Source organism: Moschus berezovskii, chromosome 15 (assembly GCF_049115385.1).
Source record: "Moschus berezovskii isolate FMDL1 chromosome 15, NW_MosBer_1.0, whole genome shotgun sequence".
NCBI classification, from domain to species: Eukaryota; Metazoa; Chordata; class Mammalia; order Artiodactyla; family Moschidae; genus Moschus; species Moschus berezovskii.
The window spans coordinates 85393351-85414846 of record NC_142474.1 but is presented as its reverse complement, the minus strand read 5'-3'; the positions used below and the strand labels follow the sequence as shown (position 1 = coordinate 85414846).

The window sequence follows — 21496 nt, the reverse complement described above, 5'->3', positions numbered from 1 at the left end:
CAGGGTCTTTCCGAATGAGTCAGCTCTTCGCATCAGGTGGCCAAAGTTTCCGCTTCAGCCTCAGTCCTTCCAGTGAATATTCGGGACTGATTTCCTTTCGGATGGACTGGTTGGATCTCCTTGCAGTTCACAGGACTCTCAAGAGTCTTCTCCAACACCACAGTTCAAAAGCATCAATTCTTTGGCGCTCAGCTGTCTTTATAGTCCAACTCTCATATCCATACATGACTACTGGAAAAATCATAGCTTTGACTAGACGGACTTTTGTTGGCCAAGTAATGTCTCTGCTTTTTAATATGCTGTCTAGATTGGTCATAACTTTTCTTCCAGGGAGCAAGCGTCTTTTAATTTCATGGCTGCAGTCACCATCTGCAGTGGTTTTGGAGCGCTAGAAAATATAGCTTGTCATTGTTTCCACTGTTTACTCTCTACTTCCCATGAAGTGTTGGGACCGGATGCCATGATCTTACTTTTCCGAATGTCGAGTTTTAAGCCAGCTTTTTCACTCTCCTCTTTCACTTTCATCAAGACGATCTTCAGTTCCTCTTTGCCTTCTGCCATAAGGGTGGTGTCATCTGCATATCTGAAGTTATTCATATTTCTCCTGGCAATCTTGATTCCAGCTTGTGTTTCATCCAGCCCAGAGTTTCTCATGATGTACTACTCTGCGTATTAGTTAAATAAGCAGGGTGACAATAAACAGCCTTGATGTACCCCTTTCCCGATTTGGATATTTGGCCTTGGAGTACAGAATGAAGCAGGGCAAAGGCTCATAGAGTTCTGCCAAGAGATCGCATCGGTCATGGCAAACACCCTCTTCCAAGAACAGAAGAGAAGATTCTACACATGGACATCACCAGATGGTCAATACCGAAGTCAGGTTGATTATATTCTTTGCAGCCAAAGATGGAGAAGTTCTATACAGTCAGCAAAATCAAGACCGGGAGCTGACTGTGGCTCAGACCATGAACTCCTTAGAGCCAAATTCAGACTGAGATTGAAGGAAGTAGAAAATATGACCGTATTTTACAGGAGAGCATTAAAAATATAATTAAAAAAAAACTTATAAGCAATGCTCCAGAGTGGACAGTAAGCACACTAGACGCTGTACATCACCCAAAGTGTCCATGAAACTGGAATTAAAAAGCAAATTTGGCTTTAAAAACAGCCAAATAAAAATGGTAACAGTCATTCTAAAACAAACTGCAGAGCCAGGAGGAATGAAAAGATTGACAAGTATATTTTACAAAGGTTACTCTGGCACCAACGTAAAAAAGAACTTCAGGGTAGCAAAACTAGAAAGGAATATTTCAAGATTATAGGGGAGACAGTGAGTTATGCTGATAAGATATGACAAATGATAAGCAGGCAGAAAATACTGAACTTCCTGAGTGACTGGAGGTGGTATTTTCAAGGAAGTTTGGAGTCCAGGATTTTTCCTGCTCTGATGCTGTCTACTAGGATGGGGAGGACAGATGAAGGGATAGCTTACAAAGAGTCAGGGATGAGGGAAGCGTCAGGGACAATGCCTTCAGTTTGGGGTGTAATAAATTATTTTCAGGCATGCAAGGGACTCAGAAGAAAGGAGTTGGGTAAATACACTTGAATTAGACATAGATAAACTTATTCAGGTAAAACATATACTGTAAAGATAATTATTTGTAAAAGATACTGCTGCTGCTGCTAAGTCACTTCAGTCGTGTCCGACTCTGTGTGACCCCACAGATGGAAGCCCACCAGGCTCCCCCGCCCCTGGGATTCTCCAGGCAAGAACACTGGAGTGGGTTGCCATTTCCTTCTCCAATGTGTGAAAGTGAAAAGTGAAAGTGAAGTCGCTCAGTCGTGTCTGACCCTCAGCGACCCCATGCTACTAACCTGGTATAATTAATGCAAACCTAGGCAGAATTCTGAACTTTTGAAAATAAAACAATACCAGGGGAAGAAAGCTGTGAGGCTAAAATTGTCAATTATATATTTCAACATGTTTCAAGGATATAAAAATATACTGTTATAAATATATGCAAATACTCATTTCGGTCGTATTACCATAATAAGCATTTTTAAGTTTAATGAAAAGGTTTAATTGTAAAACACCAATTCAAGACGCGACAAGAAGACTCTCTTTTAAAATTGACCTTAAAAGACAAGTTTTAATTTGTCGAAGAGAAATGCTTATGTGAGGATGGAATTATGAGGCAGTTTAAAGTACTACTATGACATAAGAAAGAAATAGAAAGCCTATTTGAAAAGATCCCATTCAAAATGGAGGGAGAAATCAAAAGCTTTACAGACAAAGCAAAAGTTAAGAGAACTGAGCACTGCCAAACCAGCCTTTGTGGCTCAGAATCTGCCTGTAATGCAGGAGGCCGGGTTCAATCCCTGGGTTGGGAAGATCCCCTGGAGAAGAGAAAGGCTACCCACTCCAGTATTCTGGCCTAGAGGATTCCATGGGGTCACAAAGAGTCGGACACGACTGTGTGACTTTCACTTTCACACCAGCCTCACAACAAACACTAAAGGGATTTACAGCCAGTAAACACAAGAGAAAGGAAAGACCTACAAAAGCAAACCCAAAACAATTCAGAAAATGTCAACACGAACGTATATATTGATTATTACTTTAATGTAAGTGGATTCAATGCACCAACCAAAAGATACGGAATAGATGAATGAATAAAAAAACAACAGCCAAATATATACTGCCCACAAGAGACCCGCTTCAGACCTAGAGACACATACAGACCGAAAGTAAATGGATGGAAAAAGATATTCCATTTGAATGGTAACCAAAAGAAAGCCAGTGTGGCAATCCTTATTTCACACAACATAGACTTTCAAATAAAGAATATTATAAGAGACAAAGAAGGACACTACATAATGACCAAAGGATCGATCCAAGAAGAAGACATAACAATTGGAAATATTTATGCCCCCAACATAGAAGCACCTCAATACACAAGGCAAACACTAACAGGCATAAGAGGGGAATTCAATAGCAACACAGTCATAGTGGGGCACTTTAACACCCCCCTTACACCAATGGACAGATCACCCAAACAGAGAATCAATAAGGAAACCCAAAACTTCAATGAAACATTAGACCCAAAGGACCTAACTGATATCTTCATGACTTTCCATCCAAATGCAGAAGAATACACTTTGTTCTCAACTGCACATGGAACATTCTCCAGGATAGACCGCATCTTGGACCACAAATTTTAAAAACTGAAAATATATCACGTATCTTCTCTGGCCACAACACTATGAGAGCAGAGATCGACTACAGGAAAAAAAAAAAAACGGCAAAAAACACAAACTCATGGCGATTAAACAATTCATTACTAAATAACGAAAAGGTTATTGAAGAAATAAGAAGGGAAATCAGAAGATTCCTAGAAACAAATGACAACAAAAACACGACCACCCAACACCTACGGGATTCAGTAAAAGCACTTCTAAGACCAACCTGGATAGTATATTAAAAAGCAGAGACATTACTTTGCCAACCAAGGTCCGTCTAGTCAAGGCTATGGTTTTTCCCGTGGTCGTGTATGGGTGTGAGAGTTGGACTGTGAAGAAGGCTGATCGCCGAAGAATTGATGCTTTTGAACTGTGGTGCTGGAGAAGACTCTTGAGAGTCCCTTGGACTGCAGGGAGATCCAACGAGTCCATTCTAAAGGAGATCAGTCCTGGGTGTTCATTGGAAGGACCGATGCTAAAGCTGAAACTCCAATACTTTGGCCACCTCATGCGACGAGTTGACTCACTGGAAAAGACTCTGATGCTGGAAGGGATTGGGGGCGGGAGGAGACGGGGACGACAGAGAATGAGATGGCTGGATGGCATCACCGACTCGATGGACTTGAGTTTGAGTGAACAGGAGTCACTCAAGTTGGTGATGGACAGGGAGGCCTGGCGTGCTGTGATTCCTGGGGTCGCAAAGAGTCGGACACGACTGAGCGACTGAACTGAACTGAACTGAACTGAAGAGAGAAGTCGAGAGCAGCACAATCCTACCTCAAGGACAAGAAAAGCATTGAACAGGCAACACTCTACATTTAAAGCAGCTGGAAAAAGAACCAAAACCCCCCAAAGTCAGCCAAAGCAAAGAAATGGTACAGATCAGAGCAGAAATAAATGAAAAAGAAAATGAAGGAAACCATAGCAAAGATTAATCAGACGAAATACTGGTTCTTTGCGAAGATAAGCAAAATGGACAAACCACTCGCCAGGCTCATCAAGAACAGAAGGGAGAAAAATCAAATTGACAAGATTAGAGATGAAAAAGGAGAGGTTACAACAGACAACACAGAAATGAAGAGGATCATAAGAGAATGTTATGAGCAACAATATGCTAATAAGAGAGACAACTGAGAGGAAAGGGACAGATTCTTAGAAAAGTTCAAGCCCCCAAAACTGAATCAGGGAGAAATAAAAATTACAAGCAAGCCAATTACAAACACTGAAATGGAAGGTGTTATCCAAAATCTCCCAAAAACAAAAGCCCAGGGCCAGATAGCTTCACAGGGGAATTTTATCAAACATTTAGAGAAGAGCTAATGCCTAGTTTTCTGAAACTCTTCCAAAACACTGCAGAGGAAGGAACACTTCCAAACTCATTCTATGAGGCCAAAATCACCTTGATACCAAAACCAGGCAGACACAACACAAAAAAGAAAATTACAGGCCAATATCACTGACAAACACAGATGTAAAAATCCTCAACAAAATTCTAGCAAACACAATTCAACAACACATTCCATAGCTCATACACCATGATCAATTCGGCCTTATGCCAGGGATGCAAGGATTCTTCAATATACACAAACCAATTTCAATGTGATGCACCATCTTAACAAACTGAAAACTAAGAACCATATGATCATCTCAACAGAGGCAGAAAAAGCCTTTGACACAATTCAGCACCTGTTTATGACAAAAGCGCTCGAGAAAATGGACACAGGAGGAACCTACGCCAACATAGTAAAGGCCATATAGGATAAACCCACGGCAAACACTATTCTCAATGAGGAAAAATGAAAAGCATTCCCTCTAAGATCAGGAACAAGACAAAAGTTGTCCATTCTCACCACCATTACTCAGCATGGTTTTGGAACTCCTAGCTATGGCAATCAGAGAAGAAAAAGAAAGAAAAGGAATCCAGATCTGAAAAGAAGAAGTAAAACTCTCACTTTTGCAAATGACATGGTACTACACGTAGAAAACCCAAAAGAAACTATCTATTTTCTAGTAAAAGAAAATTACTAGAGCTAAACAATGAATTTAGCAAAGTTGTATGATACAAGGTCCATACACAGAGATCACTTGAATTCCTATATACGAACAATGGAAACTCAGAAAGTGAAATTAATGAGCCAGTCCCATTCACCACTGCAACAAAAAGAATAAAATATCTAGTAATAAACCTACCTAAGGAGACAAAGGGCTTCGCAGGTGGCTCAGAGGTTAAAGCGTCTGCCTCCAATGCGGGAGACCCGGGTTCGATCCCTGGGTCGGGAAGATCCCCTGGAGAAGGAAATGGTAACCCACCCCAGTATTCTTGCCTGGAGAATCCCATGGACAGAGAAGCCTGGTAGGCTACAGTCCACGGGGTCGCAAAGAGTCGGACACGACTGAGCGACTTCACTAAGGAGACAAAAGACCTGTCTACGGAAAATTCTAAGACACCGAGGAAAGATAAGAAAGGCGACATAAACAGGTGGAGAGAGATTCCAGATTCCCAGGTAGGAAGAATGAATAGTGTGAAAATGACTATACTACCAAATGCAATCTACAGATTCAGTGTGATCACTTTCAAATTGCCAATGGCATTTTTCACAGAACTAGAACAAGGTCCACAATGGAATATTACTCAGCCATAAAGAGAAACACACTTGAGTCAGTTCTAACGAGATTGGCAAACCTAGAGCCTATTCTCCGGAGTGAAGCAAGTCGGAAAGAGAAATATAAATATCATATACTATTTCGCACAGATATGGAATCTACAAAAATTCTGAATCTACAAAGGTACCGATGAATTTATTTCCTGGGCAGCAATGGAGAAACAGACATGGAGAACAGACTTACGGACATGGGGGGAGGGGGGGAGGGAGAGGGTGAGATGGATGGAAAGAGTAACATGGAAACTTACAATTCCATATGTAAAATAGACAGCCAATGGGAATTTGCTGTATGGCCCAGGGAACTCAGAAAGGGACTCTGTGACGATCTAGAAGCGTGGGATGGGGAGGCAGATGGGAGGAGGGTTTGGGAGGAAGGGGACATTGGGTGTACCTATGGCTGATCCTTGTTGATGTCGGACAGAAAACAACAAAATTCTGTAAAGCGATTATCCTTCAATTAAAAAATAAATACATTTTCCAAAAACCCCATTTATTTGAAAATTTCGTCGTTTTCTTCTTATTTCCCTGTAAACAGCACACTAACGGCTCTGATTTTCTATCTATGTCTTCTGCAACGGCAGATAAAGACTGAAGCAACAATTTGGATGTACGAAAATTAGTAAAACTACGATTATCCAAGTCGGAGATTTAAAAGTTTTCACATACATCTATGATTATCAAGCAGGATAAAATAGTCACATCAGGAAAGAACAAATGAGCTGAAAAAAATCAAGCAACCACGATGGCTGAGTTTTAGATATGGAACAATTTGCATTTTAGTTTAACATGCATAACAAAGAACTGACATGCTAATTTAACACCTATAAATACTGAAGCTAATAAAGTTTCTTAAAACTGAAACCTAACTTAAAAATAACTTCTTAACTTAAAAAATTACTTCTTAAAAATAAACTTCTTTAAATTTTATTCTGTAATAAAATTCTTAAAATGGAATATACACATTACTAGAGATATTTTAAAAAGTAAAACATTATCTTTCTGAGATAATTTTACAAAGTCTGTTGGTAATGCTTCTTTGCTTATGATTTTATAACAAGTAGTCTACATAAGAAAAAAATCATGAATTGTGATTTCATTCATTTAATGGGTGTAATTGCCCATGACTTGCAGATATTAGGAAAAGATAAATCAGAATCTCTCGGCGGGAGGGGCGCGGGGGGACGTTCGACATCTTTTCTTTAAGACTGTTGCAGCTTACATTGTCTCATGTCATGAAGAGAGTTTAAGAATCTCATGTATATAATTATAAATTAAAATTTCAATAAAAGACAAGATAAAATGCTTACTTATTTCCCCTTTATTTTCAAAAAGATCCAAAACCTCCATCAAGATTATACCAAACCGGAAGATAAATTAGTTAAGTACATTAAGTATGTATCAAACACTAAGTTAGCAACCACAAGAAACAGAAGGGCCACAACTTCTTAATTTATCTGCTAAGGCCTAAAACAGAGCTCATCTAGAACTGCGTATGAATTAACGTTTTGCTAGATTAAATAGAAGACATCGCTTCAATAGTTTCAAAGTGAGAATTCTTTTAAAAAGAGAACTCACTTCAAATTGAAATGAACTTCCAGAGGGAACCATATTCAATATAGATATATACATATACAAGCGTAACCAAGTCACATTGCTATACACCTGAAACTAACACAGTATTGTAAATGACTACACTTCAATGAAAGAAAAAAACAGAGACAACCATCAGCCTCAAAGACAACCACCAAAACAGCTAAGGAGCAAACGTTCTTTCAGTTCTTCACAAAAATCAGCTATATGCCATTCAGAAGAGTATAAGTACTGAGTTTTCACAACCTCACTTTCTCCTAAGTGGAACTGGAAATAACTCATCTCATATTTATAACATAGAGTACCTCATCCGACTTACCCCCACTATTTCGGTTGTGTTTCTAAAATAATCTGTTTCATCGTGACCTTCATTCCATCTCCTATTCATCTTATCTTTCTTAAATGAATTCTTCCCCTTCATCGCCCTCCCAGCTTCATATTCATCTAGCTGTTTTTCCTAATTGCTTTGTAATTTGTTTCTTTCATAATGGCATACTTAGTATGCCAACATTTATAAATCTGAATCATGCAGATATATTGCTCTTATCACATCATTTTGTATCATGACTTTGAAGTCTTCCATTTCCGCGGTGGGATCCGTTTTGTCATCATAAGCATCAAGGGAATGGTGTGTGAGAAAGTACAGGGGAAACAGAGTTAAAAACAAAACAACTAACCTTTGCTAGACCAAGGCCTGCGGGAGTCCTGAGTGGTTCTGGAAGAGGCTCAGGCCTTGGGAAGGCAGGATGCGAGAAGCCCTGGACTCCAGGTGATGTTTTGGGAAAGGTTTCAACCACGTCTCCAATTTCACGATCAGAATTCTTGTCCTCAGAGAAGGTGGTACTCCCTGGCCTCACAATGCCACATTCTAATACAGTGAAAGCAGAAAGTACATGAGAACCTGGGTCGTTTCAAATCAGGGAAGAACACCAGGACGACAGTCTTCAAATAACTTACTGTTTCTCTTGGATTGCTGCAAAGACTCCATTAGCCTTGCTAAGTTTGATTTCGGGACATGCTGGAGAAGAAAATAAGAGCTTGAAGAATGACAAGTATCAACTCGGATAAAAGAATTATAACCTCCCCCATTCCTCTCTGATCGAACACAAAGAGCACAGGCTCTGCAGTCATTCAGATGTGGATTCAAACCCCAGTTCTGCCACTGACTGTCCTTCTCATGGGGTAAGCACTGTGACAGATGACATCAGAAGCCCCGGATGTTCCTCTCCTTACCCCTAACTGACTGCTGGACAAATACCATGACACCCACTAGATTATTTGCTCTGCCAAACTGTTGTAGAAAAAAAATTTATCCCTGGGAGTAGTTTAGAGTACTATTGAAAAACTAAGGCATTTAAATTAATTGCTACATTTCGAAATTTGCTTGCATGATTTCTATATGCATGAATTATCACTTGGGAAAGCAAATATGAAAGTTTAGATTTCAGTAGAACCTTATTTAGATAGGTTACAAGCGCAAACAGGATACGCTGCTTCTATTCTGTTTGTTAAACAACTAAAGACAAATGATTGTTTCCATTCGGCTCCTTCGAAGAAAAAGGGAAAAAAAAAAAAAAAAAAACAAGAGTAAACCTGTAGGGAAATGATCACGAATGAAAGCCACAAACACTAAACAGAACGCCGTAATCAAACATGTTCACAATAGACGCAGAGAGAGATGGACGGAAAGAACAGACCCTGAAGAAAAGTATTCTGCAAGGAAAAATGAGGTTAACAGTTAAAAAAAAAAGTGGAGGAGGGAAAAGAAACAGAGAGACATTCCTAGTCAAGTACAAACTTAGGGAAAAAAAAAGTATAACAAGGTTTGTGGAAAAACACATACATTTAAAATCCATATACAACAGATCAGTAATATATCAGGTTTCCTAAGGATATACTATGAACAAAGCCTCTATTTTATATGCTTTTATTAATATATAAATTATGCATCTATAATGTTCTTCAAGTTTTATGAAAATATCAACATACATTTATATAAAACATATTTAAGACAGAGGCTTTGGTTCATAATATAGCCCTAGTACACCGATCTGTATTACTCTGAAACTTTTTGTTTATAAACACTACCGCATCAGAGTTGAATTTTGCCACGATAAACAATGGCACTCGATTAGCCCCACATGGTCATCAGTCAGTACCTGAATGTTGTAAAGTATTACTTGAGAGAGAGAAAAATTGATTAACAAATATTCCTAACTATTCACTGGGAAAAGAACTGGTAATCAAAATTCTGAGGAGGACATATGGCTTGAAAAGAAACATTTAATGGAACACAAGATGGGGCTAAAAAGGTCAAAAATTTTACCCTAAAATTCTCATCTCACATTTGGTGGACACTGACAAAAATACTGTAACCCTTTGCTTTTCACGTAGTTCTTCTTTATTTCCTTGTTATGCAGGACCTCCTTCCTCAACATAACTACTTTCCCAGTTCTTCCCGAGAGCTTTTCGTTGTGGCAGATCTGCGGCCAGGACCTCGGGGATGGGACCCAGGCCGTGTTTGAGAGGGACATCGGTTGGGGCAGTGAATTCCTCTGCTCTGAGATGCCACTCGAGAACTCTGCAGAATGAAGGACAATCAACTTCAAGAGTGTCTGGCTTCTACCAACTGCTGGAGAAAGTCCACGGGGAGCATTCCTGCACCTCTCCAGGATGCCAGTTAACCACACCCGGCCTGGAGGACTCTACTGTGAGGGAGAACTCAGCTGGGAAAGCTGGAGCCAGCTCTGAGCTGTTCACGGGGCAGGTGGACTGGAGGGCTGACGGGCACAGAGGGAGGGGTCCACGACCCTCAGCCACCTGCCAGATGGCAACGGGGAATTTTTAGAGGAAAGCATGGCGCCATCCTCGGAAGCAGTTTCAGATGACTGAGCTAAATCATCAAGGGAATTCAGGTGATCACTTTGTTCTTTGACCTACACATGAACAATACTGTTTCACAATGTCCTTAAAATATGTATAAAATACACCCAGTGTACAAAGGTGATAAATCCCTTTCTCAAAGCAAAAGCAGAGGCTTCTTAAAAGAACAGGTTTTTATCAAAAGGATAACTTCATCAACAGAGTTTCTAAATTATGTTTTCAAAGTAAATGTCTCTTCAACAAAGGAAGATTTTCTATTTTGCCACTATTCCTTTTACGAAGTATTTTTTAGAGAATAATATATGTTAAAGTTAATTTTTTTCATTTTACTATACCTTCTTATTTTCATTTGCTGTTTTCCTTACAGGCCTAAAAAAAAAAAAACAAATGATTCTTTTCAGGCTAAAATTTAATAACTCAAAAACATAAGCAATAACTGAACATTTGTCTTTTATATAACATCCTTGCATTCATAAGGAATTTCTATAAAAGGATGAAACAATAAAAAAGAGTAGCATTAAAGGACAAAGAAAATATATCTGTAATATTAATAAAACATTAAATTTAGATCAAAGGAAAAGGAAAATCCTAACATTACTCGCGTTATGTGATAGAAGCAGTATACCAGGGGTGTTTTGCAGTTGTCATTTTTAATAAGAACTGACTTTTATGGCAATAAAACCTATCTCAGAAGTATTCCCTAAGTCCTTATAAGAAAGAAACCCATTTTTTATCACGATGTTATTAGCTTTTTGAGGGCTTATTATGCAATGGCTATGCATTATTACAAGCATTTGACGTGCCTTAAAGGCATTTTAAGCCTCACGGTCATTCTGGGAGACAGGTAATATATTAGATCTTTTAGCTAGGAAGAAATGGAGCAAAGAAAGGCTGAGGCACTTGCCCAAGACCACACAGCAGTTCACCAACACCCCCGAATTCAAACCCAGGAAATCTGGCCTGAATGCTGCTGTTCCAAAATATGCTCAGAAAGTGATACTGAAAATTCTTTTTATTTATTTATTTAATTGGCTTGAGCTTGAACTTTTTTTTTTTTTTTTGGAGGCTAATTACTTTACAATATTATATTGGTTTTGCCATACATTGATATGAACCCGCCCCGGGTGTACATGTGTTCCCCTTCTTGAACCCCCCTCCCACCTCCCTCCTCCTCCTATCCTCCCTCCGGGTCAAGTCTTTTTAAGTAATATGATACCACATGAATCTATATTATTATCTCATGTCTAGCTATAACTACAAATGATAATTCTGAATCTATAAACCTATTTCTAACAAAACAAAAAGACTTTAGATGTAGGCAATATTGGAAATCGACTTTCAATAAAGATTTGCTTTTTGTAAAGAAATTCATCAATACACATTCATTCAAGCATTCTGCTGTTTCTTTACGCTTCCGACATACACTTGTGGAGCACACAGTATGTGTTAAGGACACTTTCAGTACAGGAAGCATGGTTTTTCTCATTTAGATCTTTATCATCCGAAGTAATAAACTGTACAAGATTGTTAATTGTTTCTACTGAAAATAAACAAAATCCTCCCCTTTTCAAAGAAGTTAACATGACGTGATGTTTCACAGTACCTTACAAAATCAGAGCTACCCTCGATGATACTATCAACTAGAATCATCAAGGAATGATTAAATCCTATTCCGTATAACCTAAGTATTTGTAAATTCATGATTATATAATTTTTAAAAATCTATGTATGATAGAATGAACTTAAGTAATCATCTACATATTCATTTACATAAGAATATTATGCTTCAGAGCCAATGAACAAGCCCTTCCCCAAAACTACATAGGTACAGAAGTACATATGTACATAATAAAGCATGTACAATAATAATAATGTACAGTTAATTTATTGTCATAGTTTAAAGATAATGTCATACAATCAATAGGCTTTCTAATATTGGAAATGCAAACAAGATTAAACTCAATAAACACTTCCTCCGCTGGCTCATTTCCAACAGCATACACACTCTACCAGCTCCCCTCTTAATATAAAACAAGAAACTCCTTTGAACTCCACATTCCTCTTCAATTACCATCCAGTTCTTCATTGCCTGCCCCAGTAAATATTCCCTACGGAGCTGTTTCCGTGTATTCACTACAGTCCAGCTTCCGAGTGGACTATTTACTGAAACGACTTCCGGCCAAAGGCACGGGTCCTCTCCGTAACCTTTCTGCGGTGTTCATCCAGTAGAGTTGAGGATTCTCTTCTCTTGGCCTGTATACTATATTAGGCTGCTCTATTTCCAGAAGAAGTATTCAGTGCTAATATTTCTTCCCCTAGAAATAAAGAATCTGTCCGTGTTACCTGCCATCCTCTCGATCCTCTTTCCTCGAAATGCTCTCACCATTCACATGCAGCAGACCACCAGGCAGTGAATCGGTCTTTCCAAATATTGGTGCGATCACACATTCTTCCTGTGTCCAGTTGCCATTGTTCTTTTTCTCTATTTCCTTCCTGGGCACGCCAGGATCGCTACTTTAAAAAATCCACAAAAAAGCCAATGTTTTCAAATAATTCAACTAATAAAGAATAAAAAAACAATTCTTGTAAAATTCCAACTCTTACCCATCTTAAGTCATTAATTAATTCACAAAACAGTTACAAAGTACCAACCATATGCAAGAAAACAAATTCTTCCTTCAAACACAGATATACAATTATGATGCAATATGATATGTAAGAGTTGACATATGAAAGTCATAAGTGGAATAAGGAAGGATTCACAGAAGAAGTGAAGAGAGGAGGCCAAAAGGAAGAGAAAAGCGAAAATCATTCCACTGGGAGATTAGAATGTCAGCACACAGGTCAGGCACACAACATCTAGGTTGTTTCCTAGGAACCTGGAAGGAAAAGTACAAAACACATGAAGGAAAGTAGAGAGATGCATCTGGAAAGACATTGGGAAGAACCTCAAGGGCGACACTGAAAACCTGGAGTCCACTGGCTAAACACAATGATTCTTAGATGAGGGGCCATAACTAGATTTACACTATATTTTTAATTTTGCTTTTAAATACGGTAATGTTTAATTTCAGAATTTCCCTGGTTCTCCAGTGCTGAGGAATCTGCCTGCTAGTGCAGGGGGCACAGGTTCGATCCCTGGTCAGGGAACATAGCACATGCCATGGAGCAATGAATCCTGTGCTCCACAACCACTGAAGCCAGCACCCTAGAGCCCATGCTCAGCATCAAGAGAAGCCACCACAATGAGAAGCCCAAGCACAGCAGCTGCAAAGACCCAGCGCAGCCAAATTAATTAAAAAAAAAAAAACCCTCAGAGAGAAAAGTAACAATTTAGATGGTTTTTAGAATGACATGTGGCACATCCACCATGAAAGAAGAAATGAAATTTAGCGGGGTGGGGGTCAGTTTACTTGTAAACCACCCACATGGGTGATGTCAGCCTCAAGGATCAAAGGCAGGTGCCACGTCAGTTCTCCTGCCACCAACAACAGTTTGGCCTCCATCCATGAACACACTCAAAGTGCTAGGAGAAAACTGCCAACCAAGAGCACTCTGTCCAGAAAAGCTGTGTTTCAGATGAAGGAGAAATAAAAACTTTCCCAGACAAAGCAAACCCGAGGGAGCTCATCACCACTAGTCCCGCCTCATAAGAAATGCTGAAAGAAGTCCCCAAACTGAAATGACAGGATGTTCATTAGTGACAAGAAATAAATTTAAACAGACAATACACTGGTTAAGGCAAGTATGCAGTCAAATCCAGAATACTCTACTACTGTAACATGGTGGTATGTTAACAAAGTAACTAGTATTAAGGCTAAAGGATGAGAGGATTCAAAATAACCGTCTCTCTAGTAAAATATAAAATTCGTCAATCACAAGCATTAGCTCAAGTTAGAAATGATTTTACGGGAAAATAACAAATGACCTACTGTTGCATATTGATAGAGGCTTCCCTATCAGAACCTTCATTCTGTATGGCGGGAAACTCCTGCTTGTGGTTTCCTCCACTCTTTCTCTGCTGAATCCATCGACTCTCAGCAGCAGCATGGCACACGTTGTCTGATACTTCCACTTCACTACTTTTCTGCTTCTTTTCTTCTTCAACCTTTAATGAAAGTTTGACACTAAGAACAATTGCTATGACTTAATTCTAAAGACTCTGTTTTCAATTCATTATTTGACTCAGCATTTGCCCTGATGTTAAGTGATAAAGATATTTTTGTGCTTACATTAATTTTATCACTTACAAGTCACTGAAATTTTTGTAAAACGTGCTTCTTTCTGTTTGAGGGAAAGAAACAAAATTCCCAAAATTTCAAGAAAGGCTTTCTTAATAAGATACAATTATTCACACCCAGTCTTCCCCATCTGACTGGCAGAGATAGAGACATAAACACACACAACATCTGCCCTCTTCGGTCTTTTCCACCTGGATTTTCCATGAAACAGTCAGATGTAGAGGATGTGACACCTTAGTGCCTCAGAGACAGAAAGCAATCTTTCTACTTTCTGCACTAAAGCTATTCCTTTCCCACTGCCTTTTCCAATTCTTTTGTCACTGGGATCCAGGCGATAGCAATAACCTGATGGTGTTCACTGAGATATACGAACCAAAGCTTACCAAAACACAAGGAGCAGAATGAAACTGAGGAGGTCTTAGTTAGTGTGGAATTCTGGAATATAAGTAACGCTTCCCAACTCCACATTCAATAACCATCAAATTTTATAGCTAGAAGGGATAGAAATAACTATCTACCTTTGCCCCACTATTTAACAATAACAGCTTTAAAATAAAAAAAGGTTAAATGAATTGTTCAAAGCCCCTAAACTGGCATTCCCTAACACTATATGGCACCAAAAGAGATGATACAATTCTGTAATCTTGAATCCGATAAAATTACCAAACGAATTCCTCAAATGAATCAGGTAAGTGAAAAGCATGACTTTGCCAAAGTAATTTAATTCGTAAGTTGGGGTAGGGTTTATTCTCTTTTTTCTTTAAAGGAGATTAGCTACATTTTCTTGTTTTTTTGTCTTACACGAAAGAGCAAGCAAGGTTAAAAACCTGTTATGGAAGAAAGAAATATCTCACAGCATCTCAAACATCCGTTCTGTTTTTTTTTTTTTTTTTTTTTGGAGATAAACACTTGATAGTTTTCTTTTTTTACTGAGGGTTGATACTACCTTGGGCTTCCCTGGTGGCTCAGATGTTAAAGAATCTGCTTTCAATGCAGGAGACCTGGCTTCGATCCCTGGGTTGGGACGATCCCGTGGAGAAGGGAATGGCTATCCACTCCAATGATATTCTGGCCTGGAGAAATCCATGGACAGGGGAGCCTGGCCAGCTACAGTCCATGGGGTCACAAAGAATCAGAGACGACTGACCAACACTCACATACACATATACTACCTATGTGACAAAATCACACATGTCAAAACTTACTACATTTTAGTAAACAACATAGTGAAGAGGTCTCTCTCAAAAGAGAAATCTGAGAGTGGTGATTAAAGCATAGATGAGAGCACATGTATTGGTTATTAAAAACATCCTGAAGTGGCCATGTTGGATATCTAAGTGCCCAGGGACTGAGGAAAGCAGAGAAGGTCACACATATTCAACCACAATGAAGAGATTAGAGGAAATGTGTGTTTCTCTCCCTTCTCGCAGTTTCTGCTTTCTTCCCATTCTGTGGAAATGCAACTTATATTTAATCCAACAAAGTTAAAAAAAAAAAAACAAAACACTGCAAAACCCTAGTTGATCACTGTCCTTAAACACTTTCCTCGGTGCTTATCCTGGCTCAGGACGTTACATGGTGTGTAGCTACATGAGTTTCCCAGTCCATATGAAAGACTGACAGAGACAGAATTATTCTGATTGAAGGACAAAGGCATGAAAACAGTTTCCTGAATTCCTATTATTTGGATGGCAGAAATAATCTATTTCTACACAAGAACCTATTTAGATAACCCCACTTTATGCATAAGTAGAAAATCGAAATGGACCAGATCATCCTGAAAGGGAGAAACCAAAGCAAGAGCAAATGAACCTCTACCTCTTTTGGAAGCAGAATGTTCTCTTTTTCCGAAACTAACAACACTACTTGCACCATGTCTATTGCATTCTTAAACCTCTGCATATCCTTCTGCAATTGTTCACTGAGATACACTTTGGATGCTCTGTGACTATTCGGTGGAGAAGTATTCCCATCTTCTAATTCGGGTTCCACCGTTTCATCGTCACTAGCCCTGAATTATCTGCATGCAGTAGCTTCTGGAACCAGTCCTGTATTGGTTTGGTTTTCTTATCAGTATTTTTAATGACAGCAGGAGTACCGTGAGGTTTTATTTGAGTTACGTGTTTCATCTAACCGGAGCAGACAAGCCACAGACTAGACTGATGTGTCTCTCCGATGTCTAACTTCCGACTAGTGGGATTTTGCCTCATATTGTCTGACATTGTCATATCAAACCCTTGGTCTTCTTTCACTTCAAATGTAACTACCCGGTCCCCTAATTTTTTATTTTCTACATCATTATAAAAACTCTCCTCATTTTTGATAAACACATGTTCAATATCTAGTTTATCACTTTCAAGGACTATTTTATTTTCACTGAAACGAAGCTTTGAAGGTGACTGACAAGCGTATCCCGGGGACCCATAGTGTATTCGAGGAAAAAACATTTTCAAGACTGGGTTCTTTTTGTTCAGGACGTACTTGGAATACTAGAGAGACAGATACTCCAAATGCATCTTTCTCCCCACAATCAGGTATATTATTTGTCACGTTAGGAGGTATTTCCTTTCTGTTTGTTCCTTCTTTATGGTGATCATGTAGTGACTCCTCCTTAGGACAAATAATAATTTTCTATTTCTCACAAATTTCACCTAACTTCTGCTTTGACACATTTGTGATGGTTTTAACTTCTCCTTCCATTCTAATTTGCCTTGTTTGATCCTCATGTTTTCATACTTCTCCACATAAGGAGGCCCTGAACATACAGATCTGTCCTGTCTACAACATTCCTTATTCATTTCCGGTTCTTGAGGCAATTTTTGCAGCTGCAAGAGAGGAAAATTAATTGGGTTGATTTGATTTTCAGGTGTCTTTTCTGGCAGGGTACATGTGTGCAAAATAATATAATTTTTAACTAATCCAGTATGGATAAAGAAAAATCAGAAACTTATTAAAATTTCACTGTTAAACTTCTTAATTTATATGGAACTACTCACAAATCACCAGATCACAACTAAGAAGTGAAAAATAACTTGCCTTACCCAAAAATAGGAGAAAAACATTCACTCACAAACCCAATTTTGCAACTGTTTGATTGAATTAAACAATTCATACATGTTAAATCTACCAAAAATGAATTACATGATTTTTAATGTTATAAATGCTTCTTCCCTTAAAAATAGTTCAGCTCACTCGACCGTATATAGGGAGTCCCTAGAGCACGTCTGTTAAGTGTAAGGTCAAAACGGCCCAATGATGTTAGATAAAAGAATTCAGACACCAAACAGATGATTTAACAAGCTTTCATGGCAAGGCGCTCCCTGGCGAGGTTCCCGGACCCAAGCAAGTGAGGTCGAGGAAGTCCGCACCCGAACAAAGGCAAGAGGCAGCTTATATAGCGTTACAGGAAGAAACAGCGAAATTTTTCCCGGATAAGGCAAGATTTGGAGTGGTGGTGCCTCATAGGTCACTTAGCTGGGGTGGCAAGACTGGGTTGGTTGTCCGGTCTGCTCAAGGTTGGGCTGATGCAGTGAAATAGATTTTGCTGTTTCTGGGCAGAATGCTGTTTCTCGACAGGAGGGGGAGGTTAGGAGAGGGTTGATTTCTACCAGGAACCGCTATATCAAGGACACTCCAGCAACGGGGGAGGGAATGAGGGAACAGACTACAAAAGTCAGCGTTTTTTCCGCCAGCGGGAAAAAGGGAAGGGGGGAAGGAGAAGAGGTCAAAATGGCCACTGAGGTCCGCCCTTACATGAAGGTTTTTGGTTTTCTGTTTTAAGGACTAATATCTGGAGAACAGATAAACTTTCTATGACCAAGAGCCAAAATCAATTAACACTAATCAGAAAGAGGAACCAATTTCTAAATTTTAATGCAAATTATATATTATGATAGTGTTATACATCAATACATATTACCTGCTTACATCCAGTTATGTGTGTGCTAAGTCCTGTCTGACTCTTTGCGACCCCAAGGACTGTAGCCCACCAGGCTCCTCTGTCTATGGGGGTTCTCCAAGCAAGAAGACTTCGGTGGGTTGCCACACCCTCCTCAACCCATGCCTTCCCAACCCAGGGATCGAACCCAGGTCTCCCACACTGCAGGCGGATTCCTCACTGTCTGAGCCACCAGGGAAGCCCAACAATTCTGGAGTGGGTACCCCATCCCTTCTCCAGGGAAATTTCCCAACCCGGGAGTTGAACCGGGGACTCCTGCATTGCAGGCAGATTCTCTACCAGCTGAGCTACCCAGCAAGCCCCTACATTCAGTTATCCTATGTTCTGCTGCTGCTGCTGCTGCTAAGTCACTTCAGTCGTGTCCGACTCTTTGCGACCCCAGTAGCCTGCCTAGCTCCTCCATCCATGGGATTTTCCAGGCAAGAGTACTGGAGTGGGTTGCCATTTCCTTTTCCAGGGGATCTTCCCGACCCAGGGATTGAACCTTCGTCTAAAACATTGTAGGCAGATGCTTTGCCAACTGAGCCACCAGGGAAGTCCCCTTGCTACTTAAACAATCCAAAATGGTGTGTACTTATTAAAACATTGCTAAAGCAACTGCTGTTATTATAACCCCACATATTTATTACTGCTGCTAAGTCACTTCAGTCGTGTCCGACTCTGTGTGACCCCATAGATGGAAGCCCACCAGGCTCCCCCGTCCCTGGGATTCTCCAAGCAAGAACACTGGAGTGGGTTGCCATTTCCTTCTCCAATGTGTGAAAGTGAAAAGTGAAAGTGAAGTCGCTCAGTCGTGTCCGACCCTTAGCGACCCCACGGACTGCAGCCTACCAGGCTGCTCCATCCATGGGATTTTCCAGGCAAGAGTACTGGAGTGGCTTGCCATTGCCTTCTCTTGCTTTTGCTTCTCTTGAAATATTTCTTCCAGGTTAACCTGACAATCCACACACAGTAACACTTTCCAGTGTCAAGCACTATCTTTCAAGGTCCAAGTGATAAAAAACCACATTTCGACCTGTTTCTCTCCGACCCTCTCTGGCAGTTTTACACGTGCACATGTCCATACATTTGGTTGGGAGACTTGGACTGACAGACACACACTGAAGACTATTGTGTATGAAATAGATAACTAATGAGGACCTACTGTATAGCACAGGGAATGCTACTCAACATTCCGCAATGGCCCATATGGGAAAGAATCTACAAAGAGGCCACACACACACACACACACACACTAAAAAAGAGGCAACACACATACACACACAGAGATATAAAACAAAGAAACATTTGGCCATGGACTGACCTGAAATAGTGTTTCAATTTTCAAATAAATGTAACTTCAACGGATTCCTTATGATCTCTAAGCCTTGGTTTCTGTACTACGCTGACTTCATTAGGTGAATCTTGCAAATGAACAAAAGTGCACTATGTGCTAATATTTAGCACAGAAGTATTTTACTTAAGATAGGTTAAAAGTAAGAAAAGAGTTTCGATGGGGCAATGCAAAGGTGAGAAAGTCACAGCATCTCCCGTTTTCATGTTCTTACATTATTCAGGGCTTACATTTCAAAATAATAATAGAAGACAGTACCTCAGAATCCCAAGGTGATTCTATATCTTTCTCGCCTCCCAGTCCTACGGCTGACATCATGTCTGTAAAATGCAGTCACAGATACATTAATGACAACAGTCACTGCTACGAATTTTAAAGAAACGTATAAGTCTATCTCTATCCACAAATATTCCCATAAAATCAAGCAGTGGAAAAGAATTTCAGAGGGTTGAAGCATTTTCAGGAAGAAAAACGTGGTAGTAGGTGGGACACTTCTGAAGAAAAAGAGCAAAACAAATGTACTTAAAATGAAATCGATATCGCATTTGGATCTATACCCTTTACATGTCTTTATATTTGCTTTTAAGTACAGAAAACATTCACAGGCATTCACTGACTTACCACTTCTATTATTTTTGTGTGCTCTATCAACAGAAGTCAAATGGTCATGATTTGCTTGCTCTTGGGGAGCTCTTTCAATAATATCAGCATCACTTTCTTTTTCAACAAGTTCTGGCTTTGTGGCTCCTTCCTGTAAAAACAAGACAACATAAAACAAAAACCCAGCTTCAGAAAACATATTCATTCGTTTGGTCCTTCACCCCGTCAGTGAGACGACAAACAATCACTGTGTCTACGACGTCCTGTAGGGTGTCCTGGGAGAAGTTAGAACTGTAAAGAAAAGAGGGATTCTGCTCTGTGTCTAGGCGAGCCAGAGACATATGGAAACAAACAAGAGCAGAAGAGTATCCTCCAACAGCTCTGCAGCTGAAGCGGACAGAGCACAGGAAGGCCACCAAGGAGAGAGGAGGCAGGTGTACCTGCGAGCTCAAGGACCGCTGTGACAAAGGGCTGTGTCTCAGAAGATGGAGAGTGCAGAGCGGGGGGGGGTGAGGGGCTTCTAGAAGGGCGGCCCGAGCCAACACATGAGGTGCGCAACAACGTTAACAAGTCACGTGGAAAACCAGATCACAGGTACTGGGAACTGAATAGAGAGACAAAACTGGAGGAACAGGTTCAAACAGGAAAAAAGCACGTGTCATCTTCTTCCTTCTGGTGACAGGGATCTACTAAACAAGTACAGGCATCACATCATCACAAACATATTTTGTTTTCGGTGGTGCCACGCTTTTATTCAAATGACGGGAAAGACTGGACAGCACTAGGAAGTAGCAAGTTCAGTTTAGTTCAGTCGTTCAGTTGTGTCCGATTCTCTGTGACACCATGGACTGCAGCACGCCAGGCCTCCCTGACCATCGCCAACTCCCAAAGTTTACTCAAACTCATGTCCGTTGAGTCGGTGATGCCATCCAACCATCTCATCCTCTGTTGTCCCCTTCTCTTCTTGCCTTCAATATTTCCCAGCATC

At 39.9% G+C, this 21496-nt stretch overlaps 1 protein-coding gene across 1 annotated transcript in view; it reads right to left on the bottom strand.

Annotated features, from left to right (window-relative positions):
- Positions 1-21496, bottom strand: part of LOC129556201 (ankyrin repeat domain-containing protein 26-like) — a 125378-nt gene that overhangs the window by 34503 nt on the left and 69379 nt on the right. Inside the window, exons 23-29 of the mRNA XM_088844315.1 lie at positions 20530-20659; positions 20167-20228; positions 14309-14484; positions 12720-12890; positions 10712-10745; positions 8451-8511; positions 8171-8361 (exon numbers count right to left, since the gene is read on the bottom strand). Of these exons, the coding sequence (XP_088700441.1) occupies positions 8171-8361; positions 8451-8511; positions 10712-10745; positions 12720-12890; positions 14309-14484; positions 20167-20228; positions 20530-20659 (825 nt within the window). The remainder of the gene's footprint in view (positions 1-8170; positions 8362-8450; positions 8512-10711; positions 10746-12719; positions 12891-14308; positions 14485-20166; positions 20229-20529; positions 20660-21496) is intronic.